This window comes from Mixophyes fleayi, chromosome 1 (assembly GCF_038048845.1).
Source record: "Mixophyes fleayi isolate aMixFle1 chromosome 1, aMixFle1.hap1, whole genome shotgun sequence".
Lineage (NCBI taxonomy): Eukaryota > Metazoa > Chordata > Amphibia > Anura > Limnodynastidae > Mixophyes > Mixophyes fleayi.
Window position 1 is genome coordinate 28,633,800 of NC_134402.1, and position 22,898 is coordinate 28,656,697.

Sequence of the window (22,898 nt, forward strand, 5' to 3'; positions counted from 1 at the left end):
TCCGCTGCATTGATCTCCAAATTTTTACACTGTTTTCCGGAACCCAATTCAATGCTACCAACCCTCACCAACAATTCCCCCTCCAACGTCTCTGATATTGTCATGAGGTACTCTGCCCCATGCCCACTAATGGACTCTTCCACCCAACCTTCAATCTTTCAAGGGTCCTCTCAAAACTTGCCTCACTTACAGCATATGACACTACTAACGCTGGGTATTCTCTTCCCAATCTCGACTCCCACTGGGTCCTAATGTCTTTTTGTTTTAAGTCCCATGTGATATACCCACTGTCAGTGGCTGTGAAGCTTTATGGTGCCTTACAAATAAACCCCACCACCACACCCTCCGCAATCACCCCATGAGAGGGTTTGTATTTAGATCCATCCTTTGTTCTAATCAGTCTGGAACAGTAAAGAGGAAAGAGGCGGGTGGGTGAGAATATTTAGGCAAGATTTTGGTTTGGACCCTCACATCCATTCACCCCCTTCATTTGTAAACAAACAACATAAAAATGGGTACAAGTAATTTGGGCCCATTGGTGTCCACTGGGCCCTAGTCTAAAGGATGATCTGGTTTTCTTTGCACGCTAGACGGAATGTTCCCGCGCAATAAAGGATTCTATAAATTTTAACAAAATGCTCTTTTCACAAACAATCTTTTCATTGAACGATTTGTATACGCAGAATGATCAACATTAAATCTGGAAACCTCACATAGTGAGCTTACACAAAATAAAAGAATGCTTAATTAAAATTGTTTTTAAATCTTCCCACACAAATTAGTGGTACAACAATTTTAAATTTTTTTTAGAACATTTCTTAAAAGATCTTTTTAAGATCTTTTCTACGCATCAGACAGTGATAATTGAATATGATCACATTACAAGACATAAACAGATTGTGTGTGGGGGATACTTTTAGCAGACAAGTCAAGTGGACATGGCCGTCTCTCCAGCACAAGTCTCCCTTCTCTAGCTCAGGTCTCCCGATGTTCCTTACTGTTCAGGAGGGCGGACTAAGAGCAAAGGGCACACAGAGGCGATAAAGCTGGCAAGATAATCAGTTTACCACGGCTGGAAACTATAAAGTGGACACTTCTGGGTGAATAGGGTGAATAGGTGGTGTGTTGGATTCTGTTTGGGTATGGTATATCTGACTAAAGCCCATATTTATTTTCAAATTCCTAACAGACTAAAATCAACACCAAATTACATTTTCATACAGTTTCCAAATCACGGATTGCCTTTGTTTCAAACATGGATTAAATAAAAGGATAAACTTGGACAGTATGAGTATAATATTAGCATAGCAGTATAGATAATAAAAGTGGAGGTCCCAGTAGAGCAGATATTTCAAGCAGGAAAATGCAAATGCTGTCAAATAAAAGGAATCTTTATAGTTTTGCTGATATACTCAAAGAACATACTGCATTGTGGAGAACAATTTAACGTAAACCATTCCAAGGCAATAACTGGTGCGGGTGCCTAGGAAATCATTCATTGCCTTATCCGTTAATGACTAATGCATGTCTTGACCTTGTCCACTTTCACCACATCTTGTTACATATTTGCATAGATTCTACTAGCATAGATAAATCACTCACAGCATCGTTTACCAAGGCCACCCCATTTACAAACACACGTTCTAGCGATGAGGACATTGGTCAATGCCAGCAAATTGAACACATTTTTTGATGTAGGTTTACCTAGAATGGTTTAGTGATAAAATATACATAAACAGAGAGTGATCCGCTGAATATCTACCACCTTTATACAGATACAGTCCCCCAAAACCTTTGGACCCCCACACATTCATGCCACAATTAAGGAACCAAATTAATTTTCTCTTTCCCATTCTCTGTAATATAAGGAGAGAGATATACTCACGGCAAGAAAAACAAAAAATAAACAAAAACCAATGCATTTGCTGAAAACGTACACAGATAATAGCCTCCCTGGCACAACACAGCTTATAATGCCACGCTTCATCTGTTACCTGCAGCCATGTCTATTAAAAGAGATGATCACCATTATCAATTTTTTTTTTATAGCACCAGCAGATTCCGTAGCAATTGGGGACAAACAGTAATATAACAATACTGGGTAATACAGGCAGAGAGGTAAGAGGGCCCTGCTCACAAGCTTACAATCTATAGGACAATGGGAGTCCAATACATGAGGTCAAGTTCCACCCATTGCATCTTGGTCCAAACAGAATGCAGAGATAAAGAGTGCCTAGTTGGCCATATGATCCGGTCACACAGCAATCTTGGTCAGAGGGTTGCAGTCTTGGGTGAACTGTGTAAAGGGTATTAGTAAGGTAACCTAGTGAGGATAAGAAGGTGGTTGAGGAATATTATAAGCTTGTCTGAAGAGGTGGGTTTTCAGAGAACGCTTGAAGGTGTCAAGACAAGAGCCAAAAGGTCAGCAGCAGAGGTCCTGGCTATATGTGGGCACTGGGACAATAAAAAAAACCAAACAAAAACAAACTACTGATGGTAATTTTCAGGTTCTCAAATCTCCCTTTTTGAACACACGTGTGCAGTGTGACTACTGACGCAGTTTCCCCAGCAGGCATTCTCGTGAGGCACTAAACAAAAATTAGGAGCTGTTACAGGGTTAGGGAGGATGAGTGTCAAATAAAAACAAAAAAAAAAAACAATTGCCTTTAGTGGCCTTTCTTAAAAATAAGACCACTATATATTCACTAAGGTCAATGACTGTACTCAGTGATAAAAAAAAAAGAGCCAATATAAATAAATACGTTACAGAAGGTGCACATTCACCATTCTGCACAAAGCACAAGAGCACCAGAGTAAACATCACAATTTCAGGCGTGTTTTACCATGCTAATTCTATGACATTTTTCATCCACTGTTCTATAGTTAGACAAGTTCAATGTACAAGAGCATCTTTTGTAAGATCCTGTTCTGTAAGATTAGGACGGCAATTAAAATCTGGGGAACGTTTCATCCAAAAGTGCCTACATATGCAGCAAGGTAGTACGTTCTGGGTGATGTGGGCTAAAACGAAAAGCCCTACTCTGTAAATCTATTGCTGCAGTATCCTTCAATGCCACTCAAAACCAAAAGATCAGCGATACTATAGCACAGCCAAGTATGTGAAGCCATGGGTACATATCCTAAATGTTATGGCAAATCACTGTTGGGGTGACTGGAAAAGGAATCCAGGACTGGCCAGCATATATTGTGCTCTCTCTCTGCTGCTACATAGACCACTCATTGCAGTATAATTCATAGACAAAAACAAAACTATGTTGAGGGCTATGAGTGGGAGAGGACAGTCTTCTACAGGAGCACTTTGCATCCACTTCGCTCCATGAGCATTCTGGGTAAGTACAGACACAGGTTTGAAGAGTCATTGTGGTAATACACAGTCTACAACACATTCTTTTCTTTTGGCTTCCAAAGCTTCTCATCCAGTCTTGTAAATAAACGGTCCACAAGGGCAACCACTGAAATCCAGCCAATCTTTAAAATCTAGTGTAAAGCCCCAAATAAAAGCCATAAAATGAACCAAAATGTCACAATGACTTGCAATGGTAAATATATTTCCCTTACTCCAGACTGTGCAATTCTTTATTCCAACTAAAACAATAGGATCTGAGCTTGGATCATTCATACAGATAATATCCAGGTAATTCTGATACTGACAAATATTACGGACTCCACCGCACCGTGCATTTTATTATTATTAATTTTTATTTATAGGGCGCCACAAGATGTCTGTGGCGCCGTACAGGGACAAAAACGAATTACAATACAAGGTGAGACAGCACAGTACAGTAAACATAAAACACAGTAACTCAGTAAGCTCAATGCACAGCTAGTGAGGGCGGGGGGAGTATCCGCAAATGACGGGGCCCAAAAGGAGGGCGCGGAAGACAGGGAGACCCCCAGAGGGGGGAGGAGGGCCCTCGAGGAGGAGGGCAAAGTAGCTGGAGAGCAAAGTTAGAAGTGGTGGAAACAGGAGGAGAGATGGCCCTGCTCAGAGGAGCGTACAATCTAAGGGATTGAAGAATTACGTCTAGAGGGGGGCAGGTGGAGGAAGAAATTAAAACCCATTGTACATTTTCGGGCCACAATAAGCAACGGTTATTCAGATGAGCAGTTAATTAAAGCTATAAACCAAAATGAGCCATCACACGTGATCGATCGCTTTCACTTCTGTGGGCTTTTTGTGCCATGGAAGGCTATGAATTGTCTTCTATTTTAAGCAGTCTAACAAAGAATACTCTATTCGAAAAGCTTTGTTCTTTTTAATGGATGCTGGTCGTATTCCTGCAGATGTATAGACAAAATGTTTCTTTTGTTTAGTAAGGCATGTATCATTGTAATCTATCTGCCTGCCGACATACACACGGAGTTAAAGATATATAGAGAAGATCAAAGTGATGAGTGTGTTACATGCACACTAGCCCGTGCATTGGACAACCTTCCAAATCAGCACCTCAAGACGACCTGGGCCTTCTACTTTTCACACATTAGCGAACATCGTTTGAACACAGATGTACAGAACCATGTTTTTGTTTTTTGTGTGTGTTTCTTTTTTTTAGTTTTTATTAACTGTTTTAAAGGCATGGGGAAGTGGGATATAGAAAAAAAAGATGGGAGAAGAAGGGGGGTACATACTGGGGAACAATATACACCAAGCTAAAAACATAATTTCTCAAACACAGAGCTGTGTAGACATACTGAGCAGCACAACGTTTTGTGCTACTCCCCAAGCAGTGTTCTCCAACACAAAATATGCAATGTGGTGATGTGGGAACAGTAGGTAAAGTTCTTGTTCAGAGATGGTGAGCATTAAGTATTCTCTACCTCTCAACTTCGGAGGGCCAGGGATTGGGACAGTGTGGGGCCACACTGTGATGAGGGTGAAGGGTGTGGCCACAATGAGGGCGTGGTCACTTCATGATTATGGTATGGCCACAAGCTAAGGGTTGTACCTGCGCCTTACCCCACGCCCCTTCTAACACCCATTCATTGCCTGTTCACTGATGCTCTGCATGGACAAACCTCCCAACCACCTGATATAAATTGGACAAAGCAGTCCTAATCAGGACAGCGGGATACAGCCATCAAATCGGGGCTGTCCCACCAAAATAACAGTTGTGTGTTAAGACCATATGCCACGTCTAATATGAAATTCACACATGGGTCTGTACACTGCTTGGTTTGCCCAGAGGTTGGAGGTATAGTGGAGCTACATTGAGTATTATAAAAGTATGACATATTTTAGAGAAACCATATAAAAATATATAACAGGTTCTATGCAACAGACCAGCATTACATTCCAGTGAGTTGATGTATCCACCCCCCATACAAATTTCTTGATGTAACAGCTCTTAAATGTTGTGCCTTTTTTCAGTCATCCATTTGTAAGCTTGTCTGATGAAGGGGCCTCTGTGCTCTGAAAGCTAGCAAATATAATCATTATTTTTGGTTAGCCAATAAAGGTATCGCTCCTATAATACTTATGTCTTTTTGACACAATAGTATTTAACATCATATAGATTCCAGTAAGTTATAGTGATTTCCAGGGAGAATTTTTATTTTATTTTTTAGCTTAGTTGCATTTGATGAGGTTACTTGAAAGAAACTGATTTTAATTTTAAAATAAATACATTTTCCTAGGATATAAATGTATATACTACCAACATTACAATTAACCACATAATATCAGTCACAAGAATGTACTTGGGCATACTCCCAAGTAGTAAGGTCTGATAAGAGATGAGCGAAGTTGCTGGGATATTTAGGGCAAATCGAAATTCAGGAGGAACAGGCCGTTTCACACGTGCAAGGTTCCGGCGATGTAATATTCGAGTTCAGCTTTTTCATCACCATTCAGTATTTGTAGACTATAAATATAGAGGTCAAGTCTACATTCAATTTATTGTGCCGTGTCCTGGGTTGCACTACACTTGGACCATTTTCCCTGGAAAAACGTGCAAAATTCATTCCACAATTGGCTGCCGAGGTGAGGAATCCACAAAGCAGTTTATAAAAAGCTGGTGATCTCTAGATCTGCAGCACTGCTATGATTTACAGATTGGAGGATTGAAGTAGTGGAATACAGGTCACCTACCCAATTTTTGAGGGTCACTACTGATTGCCAGTGGTGAAGAAGGGGTGAAATTCAGTTTAGGCAGGATGCAATGTGGCGAACAATTTTGCTATTTTATGTATTCATATTCAGGGTCCGATCATCTTATTTACAGGAAAGCAATTCCCTGTTGATCAGTAATGAAACAAGAAATCTCGGAGCGCCAAGAAGGTACAAGTTTTGTACCTAAGAGGAAGTAATAAAGTAATTTGTTCCAGGATGAGCTCCAACGACGCAGTACTTCCCTTTGCAGAAGTGCTCTGTGGGAGACACTGGACGGCTGCCACTGCAAGAAAGAGTCTCTCAGCTGGGAAGAAATTGGTTTCAGTTCTCATGCTGGTTCTTCAAGAGAGTGCAAACGGATATCTGAGTCAGAGCCAATCAGTCAGGAAGCTCCTTAGTGGTCATGTGATAGCAGGAAGAGGGGGGGGGGGGGGTGCAGTGTACTATGAACATGCATGCCGAGATGAGGGTATTCCAAAGCTTCTCTGGGCACTATCACAGGTCATGCGACTGTGGATGCCAGACAGCTCTGCTGTCATGTACAACAGTTTTAGCTCATTAATAAACAGTTTGAATAAAAACAAAGGAATAATTAAGAACTACAAGAGCCTTCTTATAGGTAACCAAGTAGCGATTTATTTTAACTGCCGCAATTCACGGAGGCCTCCCTCACGCAGAGTGGGCAGGATGCGGGAGAATGCCCTGTCCTTCCAGGAGTCCTAACCAGACATTGTGCGACAGTGGGCAATTATGATTATCAACTAATTTATACAGAGGCTTTACTGCCTTTCAGACAGCCAACCCATTTTTCAGACTGTGGCTTATGTATTGTCCCTGAGTGATAAAAGGAAAAGCCTGCTTTCAATAAAGGGATGGGACAGTTGGGCAGATGTAAGTAATTGATAAACTATCAATCTTAGATATTTAGTTCACTAGAGCACAGACTTTAAAAAAGGTCTACATGTTCCTCTACATGCGAAGACCCAAGCAAAATTATGTTCAATATCAAAAGGGCCCATCCATAGTATTAGCAGAACTAAATACAATAGGGAAAGCAGTGTTTGCAGAAGATCAATGTAACATTTGCAAGGTTTACTTTTCTCTTAATACATTTACAAACTTGACAAGTATTGAATAAGTATTGAACAAATCAACATTTTTCTCAGTAAATATATATTTAATGTGACTATTGTAATGAAATTTACACCAAATGTCAGCAACAACCCTTGCAATCCACACATGCAAAGAGATCAAACTATAGATTGTCCATAATTTAAGTTTTGTGCATTAATGTGAAATGACATAGGCAAAAAGTATTGAACACATGAAGAAGGGGAGGTGCAAAAAGGCATGGAAAGATAAGACGCCAGCTGAAATCTATCAGTAATTAGAAAGCAATCCTGCCCGCTGGTTCAGCCACAACTGATGGCCTATAAAAAGGTGTCGCATTACGAAGGTGTTTCAGAAAGACCTGGAATTAGCAGGTACAATTGTTTCAAAGAAAACAATAAGTAATGCACTCAACCGCCATGGCCTGTATGCACGCTCACAACGCTAGACTACTTTGCTGAAGAAAAAAACATGTTGACGCTCGTTTAAGGTTTGCTGCACAACATTTGGACAAGCCTGTGAAATACTGGGAGAATATAGTGTGGTCAGATGAGCGCAAAATTTAACTCTTTGGATGCCATAATACACACCATGTTTGGAGAACTGGCACTGATCACCCCAAAAACACCATACCAACAGTGAAGCTCAGAGGTGGGAACATCATGGTGTGGAGCTGTTTTTCTGCACACGGTACTGGTATAATGCATATAGTTGAAGGAAGGATGAGTGGAAAAATGTACAGAGACATTCTTGATAAAAATCGGCTGCCATCTACCAGGATGCTGAAGATAAAACGATGGTGGACATTTCAGCAAGACAATGTTCCCAAACACAAAGCCAAGGACACCCTCAATTAGTTTCACAGAAAGAAAATAAAGCTGCTAGAATGGCCCAGCCAATCACCTGACTGGAATACAATTGAAAATCTGTGGAAAGAACTAAGGAGTTCATAGAAGAAGCCCACGGAACCTTCAAGATTTGAAGACTATTTGCGTTGAAGGATGGGACAAAATCACACCTGAGCAATGTATGTTACTAGTTTCTCCATACAAGAGGCGTCTTGAAGCTGTCATTACCAACAAAGGCTTTTGTACAAAGTATTCAATAAATTTCAGGAAGCGTGTTCAATACTTTTTCCCCGTCTCATTTCACATTATTACACAAAACTTAAATTGTGGACATCTATGGTTTGATTTCTTTGCATGTGTGGATTGCAAGGGTTGTTGCTGACATTTGGTGTAATTTCATTACAAAAGCCACATTAAATATATATTTACTGAGAAAAATGTTGGTGTTTAATACTTATTTCACCCGCTGTATATTTAAATTTCAAAAAGAGATACTTCAAGCAGTTTCGGAAAAGGGTGCATAGGAATCCAACCATACTGCACTACACAACATCTCCATAGACAAAACAGCAATATTTCTGTAACTTGGGTGCAATCTAAGAAAGTTTCCCTGTGGTACCTATTTCCTGATCTACTTTGTAGTAAATAAATTCAAATCCAAGAAAGTTTCATGTAGAAAAAAAAAACCAAAAAAAAAAAAACCAAAAAAAAAAACCCTCTACCTCTGTTAGATGTGTAAGACGTTTGTATCATTAACATTAAACAAAACACTTGAATCAACAAGAATAATGTTCTCCTATAATGTGGTCACAATTATACTACAATCGTTATTATATATGCAACATAATGGCAAAAAAAACCATTGGATTTTAAATTTTAAACCAGGGAATATTTGGCCATACAGATAGGCTTTTTTCTAACTGATTGGATAACACTGCACCTTTCCTACCCTATGTGAGGACATATCATTTTCGCACTTTTGTTGCATCTTTAATAAACAGTGTCATGGGTGACCTTCATAAAACATGCACACTTTTGGGGGGCTAAGACAGTATCAGGAGGAAGTCATTAAACAATAAACCCTAACACAGTTGTGGACCTCCCCCACCTTCCTAAGTGCTCACACACATACCAATGCAATGCATTCCAAACGCCCCCTCACTATATCCTCTGTGACAGGATAACCCGCCTATGCCACCCTGTCTGTTGTTGCTCGGAACCTGCCGGGCCTTACTTTGACACCGTTCCCTTCCGGTATCCCAAATAAGCCCACTAACCGCAGTAGGAGGGGCTTACACATGCTGCCACCACTGGATTCCTTACCGGCATCCAGTACCCGGTTTCTTCTGGGTAACTGACGTTGTTAGTGTACCCCATTAATGGTGTACCTGGGCTGGTACCCCTGACCTTTTCCTATGGATCGGAGTTGCTGTGGACGGATACCCCCTAGCCCATCACACTGGCCTGAGCTGCTGGGTAGCGGGCAGAGCGGTGGTACCGGAAATATGGGTCACAAACTGGGAAACAGCCGGAGAATGGATTAGAGTTGGGTCTCATCTGTAGGTCACAGGGATAGAGAAGTTTCCAAGCATGTCTTTGAAGCAAATGATGTTTATTTGCTCACCCTGGTTGAAGGTACCAGGGAGCAGGTCAGATGAAACAAGAAGAACAATTTTTAATACAAAACAGTGCTTTTCATACAGTTTTTGGACACAGCCTCACAGGGTAAGCCAGCCCCCTGGGGTCTGAGCTATTTTTAGAATAAGGATGCAATGTGTTTACCCAAACATGGATTTACATGCAATGCAAAGCTAACAATATTTACAATTATCTGTGATATTCTAAAACTTGCTGTGATTTCCTGCATCTTGTTTTAGACGCAGAGAAAATCTAACAGCAAGTCTAAGTAACCCTTCCTGTGCCTTCAGATGCTGGACCCTCACACATAAAAAGGACTAATTAACATGAGATTGACATGGGTGCTTTCTTCAGACAGTTGCATAATACACATTCCCAAAGGAAAGTTATAAATCCCCAAACAAGTCATTTCCCTACCAAAATACACAAAAGACTTCCTCAACAAAGGCATCAGGTATATACCTCAGAAATAATGAATTTCCTCTAGCAAAGTTAAAACAAAAAACAAATATCTTCCCCTGGTCTCAGAAATAAAGATATTTCCTTTACCAACACAATTATCAAAAATAAGTACATTTGCAATTATATAAATAAGCGCCCTGCGCCATTTCCTTTAAATACATTTATACCATAGGTTATTTATAAGTGATCGAGTCACACCCTCCCTCTCCAACCTGTGATCACAGTGTACCACCACCAGCTGATCTCCTTACACCAACCAGACGCTGCCCTTTGCTCGCTATTGGCACAACGCACTGCTGCCTTGTCCATCACACTGAATAAATACATCCAATATAAAAGGACAAGGAAGGAGAGAAGTATAATTATTGAGCAAAGATCAGCAGATGATATCAGACCACTAAAAAAATGCATCAGCTGCTCCATGCTTACTACTAACAATACTCTTTCCTGGCCATTCACCTTACAATCCTGAGCAGCCAATCAGATTACAGTTCTTTTTGTTCCGATATCCAACTGGCTGCTCAGAAGTCCGATGTGAATGACAAGAATGGAGACTTGTGTTATTCTTGTTCCTGGGCATTGTTAGAAAGTGGTTACTGCAGGTATAAGAGGTGCTAGTGCGAGGAAATCTGCATGGCGCATATTAGTAGAGCTCCGAAGTAAACATACAGAGACCCCTACACCTTCCACAACCCCACACAGGAAGACCACCTTTAGGGTTGCTAGTTCCTCCATGGGCTCCTTGTAAACTGACCGGTTGAATATTGCTTTTGGCCACATAATTGCATCCTCGACTATAAAGGCAACAGGTCTACTTTAACATGAATCCATTGGGTTTATGTACAGCAAAGAATACTGGACATAATGCAATTTCTGCAAATCATACGGAACACTAGGATATAATTTCTCAGTACTACGAAACATTCCAGCTCTCTGCGCTAATGAAAAAGCTCACAGCCAAATCGATCCCCGGCAGAACAGTCAAACAATAATGTCCGCATTACCTTCTCGTGGATTTCTTGTGTGGACTGTGCGTCACAGAACGCCACTGTGGCAACGTCTTTGAGGATGGGCATTTCTACTGTACAATCTCTGCCGTCCAGCAGGGCCACAAGGGGGCGCGGGTGCATGGGCCCATTCATAATGGGAGGTCGAATGCCTGAAAAAACAAAGCAAAAAGAAATGAAGATAATGTGTATACAGGTGTATTAAAGCAAAATCGTGCAATACTGTTCTCGAGAGCCGGACCAAGCATTATATTAGAGGAATAACAATCAGAAAAATACTAAAGGGAAACATGTTAACAAGTGTATTATATATGTTTACACTTATCAGGTCGCTGCAATCATCTAGTCCTCACCAAGTCCTAAAATTTGAGCAAATGTATGTGATGAATAAATAAAATATTTAACGAGTTATTTAACAGAAAGGAAATCAGCATGAAGACCCAGTAGCAATCTCGCTGTAGACGATACAGAGATCCAAGGGAGGCAACGTATTTCAATCCATAATATACACATACCTACATATATATTAATGTCTTGAAGAACTGAACGGGTATAGCGGAGAGGAGACGAGACAGAGGAGATCGTATATCAAAATATTAATATATTAATAGTTTCAGGAGACCATATTGTTAAAAATAAGGATTTCTAGAACAAGGGAATTGCTCATTAGGGAAACAAAAAAGAAAGTATTGAGCAGACCTTGCTGGAAGTGGGCTGCAAACAACCCACATTTCTTTATTTAACTTATTCAAGTCATGTTAGTGCTTCCATCCAGATGTGTGCACCTAAACATGTATACACATATGCACCCCTAAGTAAATGGCTTGTTGTACAGAATCTCACAGTGAAAAAAACCATGACACATTTCTGTACATTTTAATTTACAATTACTATTGATTTGCTGAATTTCATACTGGAAAAAACAATGCGGAAAATGCAAGACTTTCCAGTTGATTATTTTTTTTATCATTTTAAATGTAATTTATTTTAGGCCTTAAATTAAGCCATGTGAAGACAATTCCAGAGATGAATATATACTCTGACCCTTCTATACACACAGGATGTTGTACCTACTCTCAACAACAATTGGATCTAAGCAGCTTAACCTTTTATCATAGTTGCTTTGACTGTTCTTACATCTTCATGATGAAGCTCGTTTGCAATGGACTAAACAAGTGAAACCTCTCACAGACAGGGGTATTTATTTTGAAATCTGAAAACTTTAAACGAATAGACTCAACCGATGTACATCTGAAGACAACTGATTACTCTAGGGCAGTGACGGGCAAACTAAAGCCCGCGGGCCAGATCCGGCCCACTTAGAGGTTCTATCGGGCCCGCCAAAATATGCATAAAATTATTAGTGCCGACCCTGTGGGTCAGAACCTTCATTTTTATGCCTTCCCAGCTATTTCCTCCACACTTCATCCTTCTTCCTAAAAGGACACTTCGTATGTCAATCACTCAAACACCTGCCCGCCCACTAATGGCTGAAAGTCATGCGAGAAGAGAGGGGCTGGGCCATATACTAAGGCGGATTTCGATTGGCTGCTGTGTTTTCAGTTAGTGGCTCACCAGAAATACGGATCTGCAACAACTTGCGGAAATAAGTGCTGTGTCTGTACGATCGCTGCACTTGTAGAGGTAACACTGCTATATAACACCCTCCCGTCCCATTCAAAAAATTTGTATTATATATTTCAATATTTGAGTTTTTTAATAAATTATATTGGCTCGCCTAAAGTTTTTCTTTTTTATTTGGCCCGCTCCTAAAAAAGTTTGCCCATCACTGCTCTAGGGTTTATTTAGGTGTAATTCAGCTAAATGGAATAATGCAAATAGAACAAATAATTGCTTAAGAAATGGATTTAGCTTTGACATTCCAGATTATTATTTTTGTTAATTAAGGGTAATAATTCCTGATTATTTTAATTCCATGACGTAAAAAAAAAAAAAAAAAAATAAAAAAATACAAAAGGGGTGTACACTTTACACTGTACATGAAAGTACAATAATGTTACAATCAATGGCTTCATTCAGGTTTAAAGAAACAAAAAAAAACAAAAAACAATACATTATAAAAAATTGAAGTTTGAGATGGGGTCAGCAAAAATTTCCACATCTGCCCATTTCATTTGATTAACTACTGCTTTCCAGCATATAGTGTGTTCGCTTACATATACAGGATATATATTAAAGCTTGTTTCAGACTGCAGCTTCCCATTTAATGTACATTCTCTGCATTTTCCATAACTCATTTCCACGGCAAAGTATTTAAGGTCAGATGGTATGTTTATAAATACTTGAGATCTTTAGATGATAAGTTCCATAGGTGCGGAGTGCCAGTATCTCTCAGATACCCATCATATGATGAGATTGTGCAGACTGAAAGGTTTTGGCAATAAAAGTAACTGGTGCTGTCTGATCTATAACATACGCCCATCCTCTCGCTGCAGGCAAACAATTCAACGCTTCCACGGAGGATTTCATAAGTTGCCCACAGAGGTCCTTAGGTTTTCGGAAGCGAACCTGTAGCGTACAGTTACTTGTAACAACAACATGCTCACACCGGACGACACACCCTGAGGCACCACCTTTTCCCATTTTCTTTTGAACACCGGCCAATCCCTTGAACTTTTCCCTTTTCCAGCTAATGCTCCGAAATCATGACACCTCTCTCCTCAAAGTCGCTAGATGCTACTTTCCTCACATCTTTGTTTTAGAGGAAACCTCACCAATGTATGTAATGGCTTCACTACCCTCAAACTCACGTGGAGCATGACTGGCCCTATGGACAATAATGGACTCATTCAGTTTTGCACGACTAAGGAAATTCTCAAAAGCATTTTTCGAATAACTTTAAAAAAAAGACGTCTCTAGACATTTGAGTGCTGATGGACAGCCTGAGGTTTTATTCTACTAAAGAACGATGTGCCCTCAAAAAAGGTCTCCTTAATTGTTCCTAGAACAAGAGATTGCGTATGATCGCCTCCGCAGAGGGTGACGTAGGCTAAGAGCAAATTCATGGGCTTGTGGCTCCTACCTCTGACTGTTGTCCGTCATTATCTGTCCTTTCTGATTCTGGTCGTGCAACCACTGATATAATACACAGTTCCCAATGAGGTCATACCATGCCCACAAGCTATTGTATTGTGAGAGATCACACCTCATAAGAGATTAAGAGGAGAGCTCTGGAAGGAGATGATAAAGTGGATTTGGGGAAGAGAAGGAAAACAATCATCATCACCGCCACCATTTATTTAAATATCACCACTAATTCTGCAGCGCTGTACAGAGAACTCACTCACATCAGTCCCTGCCCCATTGAGGCTTACAGTCTAAAATTCCCTAACACACAGACAGACAGACAGGTACACAGACAGACAGACAGACAGACAGGTACACAGACAGACAGACAGGTACACAGACAGACAGACAGGTACACAGACAGACAGACAGATACACAGACAGACAGACAGATACACAGACAGACAGACAGATACACAGACAGACTAGGGTGAATTTGTTAGCAGCCAATTAATCTACCAGTATGTTTTTGGAGTGTGGGAGGAATTGAACTCATGACCCCAGTGCTGTAAGGCAGAAGTGCTAACTATTCTAATAGTGAGCTGACTTAAGGTCATCATTATTGAGCCATTACCCGATTTATGTATTCTTTTTTTCTCTTTATTTTTATACATTAGTGTTTACATATGACAAATACAAAATGGGAACAAAAAAAATATAGGGTTAGAAGCATGCTAACTAATGATTTGTAAATTATTAGTGGGAGAAGAGAAGCTCAGCACAAGACGACTTAGCATCTGTGCTAAACATAGAATTATTCCAATGCAAATAAGCTGGTCAGCAAAAACAGAACAAAAATAAATACTCTGACATTCGATGAGGACGTTTTCAAAGACTGAAAAACTCAACATAAAGAAATACTGGAGAAGTATTTGAGGCAACAAAAAAGAGCTCCTTATTTGGGTAACATATATTAATAATTTGAATAATTGAGAGCACCCCTTCTTGGTTTTACATAGGGCAAAATTGTATTTATTTAAAAAATGAATCTGAATGAAAACAGTGGCGCTCAGAAGGAATAGAATCCAAACATGAGATTGAGTAGAGTCTCATTACAAAACAGGGTATACACAGACTACCAGATAACTTAAATGTTCACAGCAGTACAGAGTATCTCAGGAGATGAATGTGCTGTATACTCGCGTTGCATGCGTTAGTGGGGACAGTGGGCATAGGTCTACATATGACAAGGGCAAATATGATGTGTTATATGAGGAGAGGCATCTGTGAAACGAGCACAGAAATATTATAGTGATACGCAGCTATGTATGTAACAGAAAGCAGCAGGAAACGTGGCGGTATAAGGCGTCAGAGTTATCCCTGGAAATTTTCCTAATAATCAAAACCATTGATGGGCAAGAACTAACACCTACAATCCCCAGCATCTTCCAGGTTTATGACCCAGCTATACCTGCTATTGAATAAGCCATTGCTGGGGTTGCCGGTGAGGGTCAGCTACTCCTGAAGAAGAGCACAATCAGAGTATCTGCTTCGTATCACATGATCACACACCGGAGGTGGATCAGAGGAGGAGGGGGGAGTACAGTGCAGTCATATTTTTCCTTTTAAATGTAACATGATAGACTACTTTGCCATTGAGCCCCTGATGATCACCCTCCTTCCCTCGCACACAAGATTCCTCGCCCCTTACTAGTGAACAAGGTAAGGTCACTAATGGTCACTGCTGAATAGGGGGTCATTAGTTCATTAGTTGTAGGTAAAGGGAGTTTTGTAGTGTTAAAGGCTAGTGGGGCATTTTTTAGGTAATGGATAATTTATAAATAACTTATGGTATAAATTTATTTAAAGGAAATAGCGCAGGGCACTTATTATATATAATTGCAAATGTACTTATTTTTGATATTTTGTGTATTTTGGTATAGGAAATGTCTTGTTTGGGGTTTTGTTACTTTGCTAGAGGAAATCTCCAATTAGGCATGTGTGGAGAGGGAGTCTGTTTTGCTGATAGCAGGAAATGCTAACTAAGTCTTTTGATGTGAAGTGTCAAATGCCTGATCTGGCCTGAAGACCCAGCAGGGAGTCGTTACCTATCCTGGTTGAAGTGCAAGGAAATCTCTGATCAATGTGATTTAGGATATCACAGATTACTGCAAATTTTGTTAAGCATAAACTGCATTTAAATTCATGTTTGGGGAAACACGTTGCTCCCCGATACTAAAAAAAACTCAGAATTCAGGGGCTGACTTGCGCCCCTGCGACACTGTACAAAACAGCACTGGTTTGCACTGAAATGTAACATTCTGTTTCTTCTGACCTCTTGATCACTGGTACCTTCAATCAGTATGAACTGTCCTTCAGGGCACTTGAGCAAACAAACATCACTTGCTTCAAAGACCTGCTTGACAACTTCCACGCTGAAATTCCTGTGACCTACAGCTTAGACAACTCCAATCCGTTCCCGGCTTTTTCTGAGGTTTGAACTTAGCGTTCCGGTACCACCGCTCTGCCCGCTACCCAGCAGCTCTGGCCAGTGTGATAGGCCAGGGGGGATCTATCCACTGCAACCCTGATCCATAGGAAGAGGGCAGGGGTACCAGCCCAGGTACATCAGCAAGGGGGTATCCTAGCAGCGACAATTACCCAGAAGGAACCCAGTTCTGGATGCCGTGTAGGAGTCCAGTGGTGACAGCATTTCTAAGCCCCTCCTACTGCGGTTATAGGGCGCATTTGGCATAAAGAAAAAGAAAGGCGGCACATTAAGCCCAGCCAGTTCCCAGCAACAGGTGGTCAATCCTGTCACAGTCAATTATTACAGAGATTGATGGTACCGAGCGGCCCATTTGAAGGTTATAGTGTTGCACATACTGCCCTCCAAAATATATTAAGTTCCCCATCACTGCTGAAAACTGACCAACAGTTCGACATCATTTCTCAGTCTATATAAAATTCAGCTCTCACCATATGATTTATGGTCTTAGCTGTGTAAGTTAATATTTAATAAATAAGAGCATATAAAATGCAAATGCTTACAGCTGAAGAGAAAAGCAGATCAGAAAACAGAATGACAATCAGAAGAGATTCAATACAGCAGACACAACAGAGGTTTGTTCCCCCCGCAGTGCAGAGTGCGAAAGTATACTCAGGTAGGGTTTATGTTCTCAACATACATGTAAACTGTATTTCTGTATTGCATTCATTCCTATGAGTCCCGGGGCCTGACATGATTACACTTGAGATATTACAGATAAACTAGAGACATCCGGAGCTTCGTTGTCAAGATAAATGGTACAATTAACTAGTAATAACCTCTACATTCTTTTTAACACATCAGCATACTACACACGGCCCCTTGATTCATGAGCGGATCAGCTGGAATGTAGGAGAGTGCAGTAACTTGTTTACATTTAGAGAGAAAGGAAAAAAGAAAACCGGCTGTACCTCTGCTATTTGTATTCATACAAGATAATCATCATCATTTATTTATATAGCGCCACCAATTCCATAGCGCTGTACAGAGAACCCATTTACATCAGTCCCTGTCTCACTGGAGTTTACAGTCTAAATTTCCTAATACAGACACATACTCACACACAGACAGACAGACAGAGAGGGAGAGACTAGTGTCAATTTTGATAGCAGCCAATTAACCTACTTGTATGTTTTTGGAGTGTAGGAGGAAACCGGAGCACCCGGAGGAAACCCACGCAAACACAGGGAGAACAAACAAACTCCACATAGATAAGGCCATAGTCGGGAATTGAACTTATGACCCCAGTGCTGTGAGGCAGAAGTGCAACAAGACCGTACGCCTCCTTCTACTCTTTACAATAAAGCATAATCCGCATCAGTATAAATGCCGAAGGGGAGCTCTCAAGCTCGCTACCGAGGAGTGTATCATCGGAGTGTTGTATTGGAGACAGAGCCCTTCCACCATGTACATGATGCAGAAATAGGAAGGCAATGGGGGATTGTGCTGTGAACGAGCATGCTGAGGAGTAGACGTTCCATTGTTTCTCTGCTCATGTTTTTGTGGCAATAATGTATAAGTGACAACTGCCAAACAAAATGCGTTTATACAACCTGATCAGTCCATTAGTATTATACAAGGACTGCATGTGCACACACACTTCAGAGTTTAACTTCTATCTAATCACTTTGACCCAACAAAGGTGACACCACACACGGATCAAAATGTGTAAACAGATTTCTGATGATTATTTAGTAGAAGATGAAATTTGCGCCAAGTGTGTGGGTCTAACCCAGACATTCAGGGTTTTGTATTAAATTGTTTTCTTGAAACCTATGAGTTGAAGAAAATACTCCTTGCTTAAAAATAGAGGATATGTAGTCATTTCCATCTGTCCCTATCCCAATGGAGCTTACAATCTAAACTGCCCAACACACACACATACAGACTAGGGTCCATTTATGTTAACTAACCTACTAGTACGTTTTTGGAGCGTGGGAGAAAACACTGCAAACACAGAGAGAACATACAAACTCCATAGACATATGAACCCAGTGATGCAACAATGCAATAAATATTGATCACTGTATAATTTAATTGCATTAATAAATCTATTCGCATAAACTTACCATAACAAGACTGGACAGCCTGTGGCTCTCCAGGTGTTGTGAAACTACAACACCACGATTTGCCAGACGATCAAGTCATGGTTTACCGAAACTTGTAGTTTCATAACACCTATATAGCCACAGGTTGGCCAAGTCTGTCCCATAATGATCTGTATGTATACCATGTTATAACCAATGTGCATTTATAGTACATCTCCTAAGCCTATAAGTACATGGTGTATAATCTTGTAATTCTCGCTAAACATTCTAACATCTGCAGATATATTAGTCCCAACAATCCAATCTAAATCAATTAACATTTACATTGTGCCAGCATACCATTATAAAATGCTACGGGGTATCATTATTGTCATGTCGGTAAACTCGGTCGTAAGATGATCAAACAAAATCGCTAGATGAGTCTGGGTACAAAGCCATCACCCAACAGCACAGTCCCAAATGGACACTGCGCGGTGTCCGGCTACTGGGCCAGAGCTTATAATGCCCAAAACACATCCAATTTGGTCACTTATGTGTGTGACCAGTTTGGACACGCTTGATGTTGGCTGCAATTTTTAAGAAATATATTGTCAAACTAGAAAAATAGGTCAAAGCTTACTTCCCTCCGTTTCATTGTTTATTACTGTATTGTAGAAGGCTATGTGGGGGAAAGTACTTCAGGACACCGGGGGCTGGGGGGGGGGCAGCCCTATATTTCTGCTGGCTGTAGAGTAAAAATTAGTCATTGTGTATCATTTTAATCATGGTATTATCCCATCGTTCTCATGGACGGTGCAGTCCTGCAGAATATATACTGGCACTACATAGATAATAAAATTAAGAACATTCCAGATACAGATGACCGGACACCAAGCAATCCACCCAAGGAGTTAAAGAAAATAAAAATAAGATGGATATTTAAAAATTGCCAAGTTCAATAGAAAGGAAAATAGGGGGGAAAAAAATGGAAAAATAAAAGACTGGTTGACTGAGATTAGGCCAGTAATAACAGAGCTGTATCCAAACACAACAGGCACATGCTTGGCTGAACTTATGTACCTTTTAAAAGGACAATAAAAGGAAAAATAAAAGCCACATAAGAGAACACTGTGCTTACACCACAAGTAAATCATGTGTTCAGAGGCCAAAACTGAAAGGTAAGCGTCTAAGACCAGGAATCTATTTCAGTCCTAAAATCACAAATTAGTGGACATGTTAGCACTACTGCCTCACAGCGCTGGGGTCATGAGTTCGATTCCCGCCCATGGCCTTATCTGTGTGGAGTTTGTATGTTCTCCCCGTGTTTGCGTGGGTTTCCTCCCACACTCCAATAATATACTGGTAGGTTAATTGGCTGCTAACAAATTGACCCTAGTCTGTGTGTCTGTCTGTGTGTGTCTATATTAGAGAATTTAGACTGTAAGCCCCAATGGGGCAGGGACTGATGTGAATGAGGTCTCTGTACAGCGCTGCGAAATCAGTGGCGCTATATAAATAACTGGTGATGATGATATCTGTTACCTAGGAGACTAGAAGCCAATCATTACACTTCCTGTGTACTAATCTTCCATACCGCTCAACATTCCTCAATTGAAATCCAGGGCAAGTTGAAATCACATCTCCAACACACCCAGGGACAATTTCCACCAAATTACACCTCTTTTTGGCATCCAAAACCATGAATATATTTGGAGGCTCTCTCCCCTTCCCCCCAGTACCAGAGAATCTAGATTTAGGACCAGCGAAAACATTGGTATGGACGAAAACCTGGTATTGCCCAAGTCAGATGTAGCAACTTTCCCTCTGCACACGAGATATGAGAGCAGAATCTCCGTGGAAATATACTAGATCACTTTTACCACTTACCCAATTACACTTTATTTTAAAACTGTGTGTGTTGACTTATTTTTACACTCTTGGTATAAAGGGAAGGCATCTTAGGGACCTGTGCCCATCATACTAGGACCGCTTTGGTGTCATGCCAGGGATCCCCCCCAGCAACAGGAAGGGTCAGGAACAGCCCCAGAGTAGGACAGGCCATCACTACTTCCCCCTCATCGAGGCACCAGCCCTGTGCTGCCCAGTCTGTTCTATACAGAACACAGATCAGTGGAATTGATTTCTGGGAAGGTTTGGAAAACTGACAATTTATAGATGGATTTATCTTTAAAAGGTTGGTTTGCAGATCACCAAATCTATTACTGTGTGATGGAATACCAGAACTAATAGTTTCAGCACATGAACCACTGGTCTAGTGTAAGACACTGCTACAGACAGTTCTCCATGGAAACTTTTGATGTTTCACAGTCTACTTAATTTTTGGTTCAAATCAATTCTATATTTAAAAAAAACAGAACACAGATGCACCCAACAGCCACAATACCAAATCAGAAACTCGCACAAAAATGAACACACGCAAATTACCACTGTTTGGCGTCAGGAAGACCTCGTGTAAGAGCCATCATGGCTTGTAGTGGTTTCCTAAGTTTGTTGCTCATTCTTCTACCCACATACTGTGCTACTTGCATGAAATAAAAACCATAGGAAGCCAGTTAAAATATCTTAAAAAACAAAACAAATATGTAGCTGTCATAGTGAAAGTATATTCAGGTACCTGTTGTCAGCATAACTCCACAAACACTGATATATACTCTGCTCGTTGGAGTGTACATTAATGGACATTTTCATTTCATCCATTAAATTATCCGGGCCTCTTAAAATGATGAACATTTATATAAAAGTCACATTTCAGCATAACAAACAAACAAAAGCCCATACATTGGAATGTAGGCTACCTACTAACAAGGGACCTACAAACAGCCATCTATTGATTACTACAAAGACCGCTGTCTTCATCGAAAGGACCCTGAATGCAACTAGTTCTAGGATTGATCCATCCAGGCAGAATAGATAAAGTGTTCCCACAGTGATAAATAAATCACTATTTTGACATCTACCCGAGCGGTGTTCACCTTGTGATGAACGCAGCGATGGAAACATTATGGGTCACTAATAATGTGATTAGGTGCGTTACCTTTGGCGCATTTCGCTAAGGAATGTGTCCTCATCATAACATGCAGTCCAGCGGATCCATTTATAAGTGCAGGCTCTTGGGGACATGGCGGTAAATGTACATAGTGTGTCACTTGCAAGTGTGGCATAATTAGAAGGAGAATGGATTTAATAGAGGATTAAGAGACTCCCTTCCCAGATGAATTAAATCATGTGTACGGTGTAATAAATAGAGGTTAACTAGCAGAATGAGTCAGGAACATGATTAAGCAGAGGGACTGCCGCTACATGTAAAACAAAACTACACTGTCATTATGATAATCAGGACACTAAGATCCAACTGTATCATACAAGGGGCTCTGCTCCTACTACAGAATCTGTCACTCTCCAATCAACATGCTGCAGTATCAGGGCTGTCATTGCTTCTACCAGCTCTCAGTCTACAGACATCAATTTCCACTCATCAGTCTCTAATCTGTAAAAATCCACATAGATACAAAGACATAAGTTGGATACACTACAGAAAGTTACTGTAACGATTTCACCAGCAACTGAAAGTCCCAATGAGCATGTAGATTCACGTGTATACACCTACATCTACATAACCATCTGCTGAAAAGATCCTGACTCTACACACACTACAGATATCTACCTACATTGCCATGTGTTATCGATAAATGTACATTACACCGCCTCTGCAGGGGGTACAGACTTAAACATGACATACTTCTGCACATTTTGTTGCAATTACTATTTACTGAATGTAACCGGTTAAAAAAAAATAAAAAAATAAAAATAATATATATAATAAACAATAAAACCATGCAAAACTTTGAGCACTTTTTACATTTGTTTTAATGCCCAAAACTTGATTGGCTCCAGAATGTTTCGTTTCAGAGTCACAGAAGCTAACGAAATTCGTTAGGATATGTGGATAGCTATGACAAGGCGGTTTTAAATCAGTGTGACAATGAATGAATGAATATTGTGCTGTCATTCTCTGAAAACTAGAGAACCAGTGTGTATGCATGAATCATCAGACTGTAACTACGACAAAGTCCGATCAAT

At 40.4% G+C, this 22,898-nt stretch overlaps 1 protein-coding gene across 16 annotated transcripts in view; it reads right to left on the reverse strand.

Moving 5' to 3' along the window:
• The window catches only part of CTBP1 (C-terminal binding protein 1), a 434,573-nt gene that overhangs the window by 31,657 nt on the left and 380,018 nt on the right, over nucleotides 1-22,898 (reverse strand). For all 16 annotated transcript variants that reach the window (XM_075194126.1, XM_075194124.1, XM_075194130.1 and 13 more), the window contains one exon: nucleotides 11,193-11,347. In XM_075194126.1, the coding sequence (XP_075050227.1) occupies nucleotides 11,193-11,347 (155 nt within the window). The remainder of the gene's footprint in view (nucleotides 1-11,192; nucleotides 11,348-22,898) is intronic.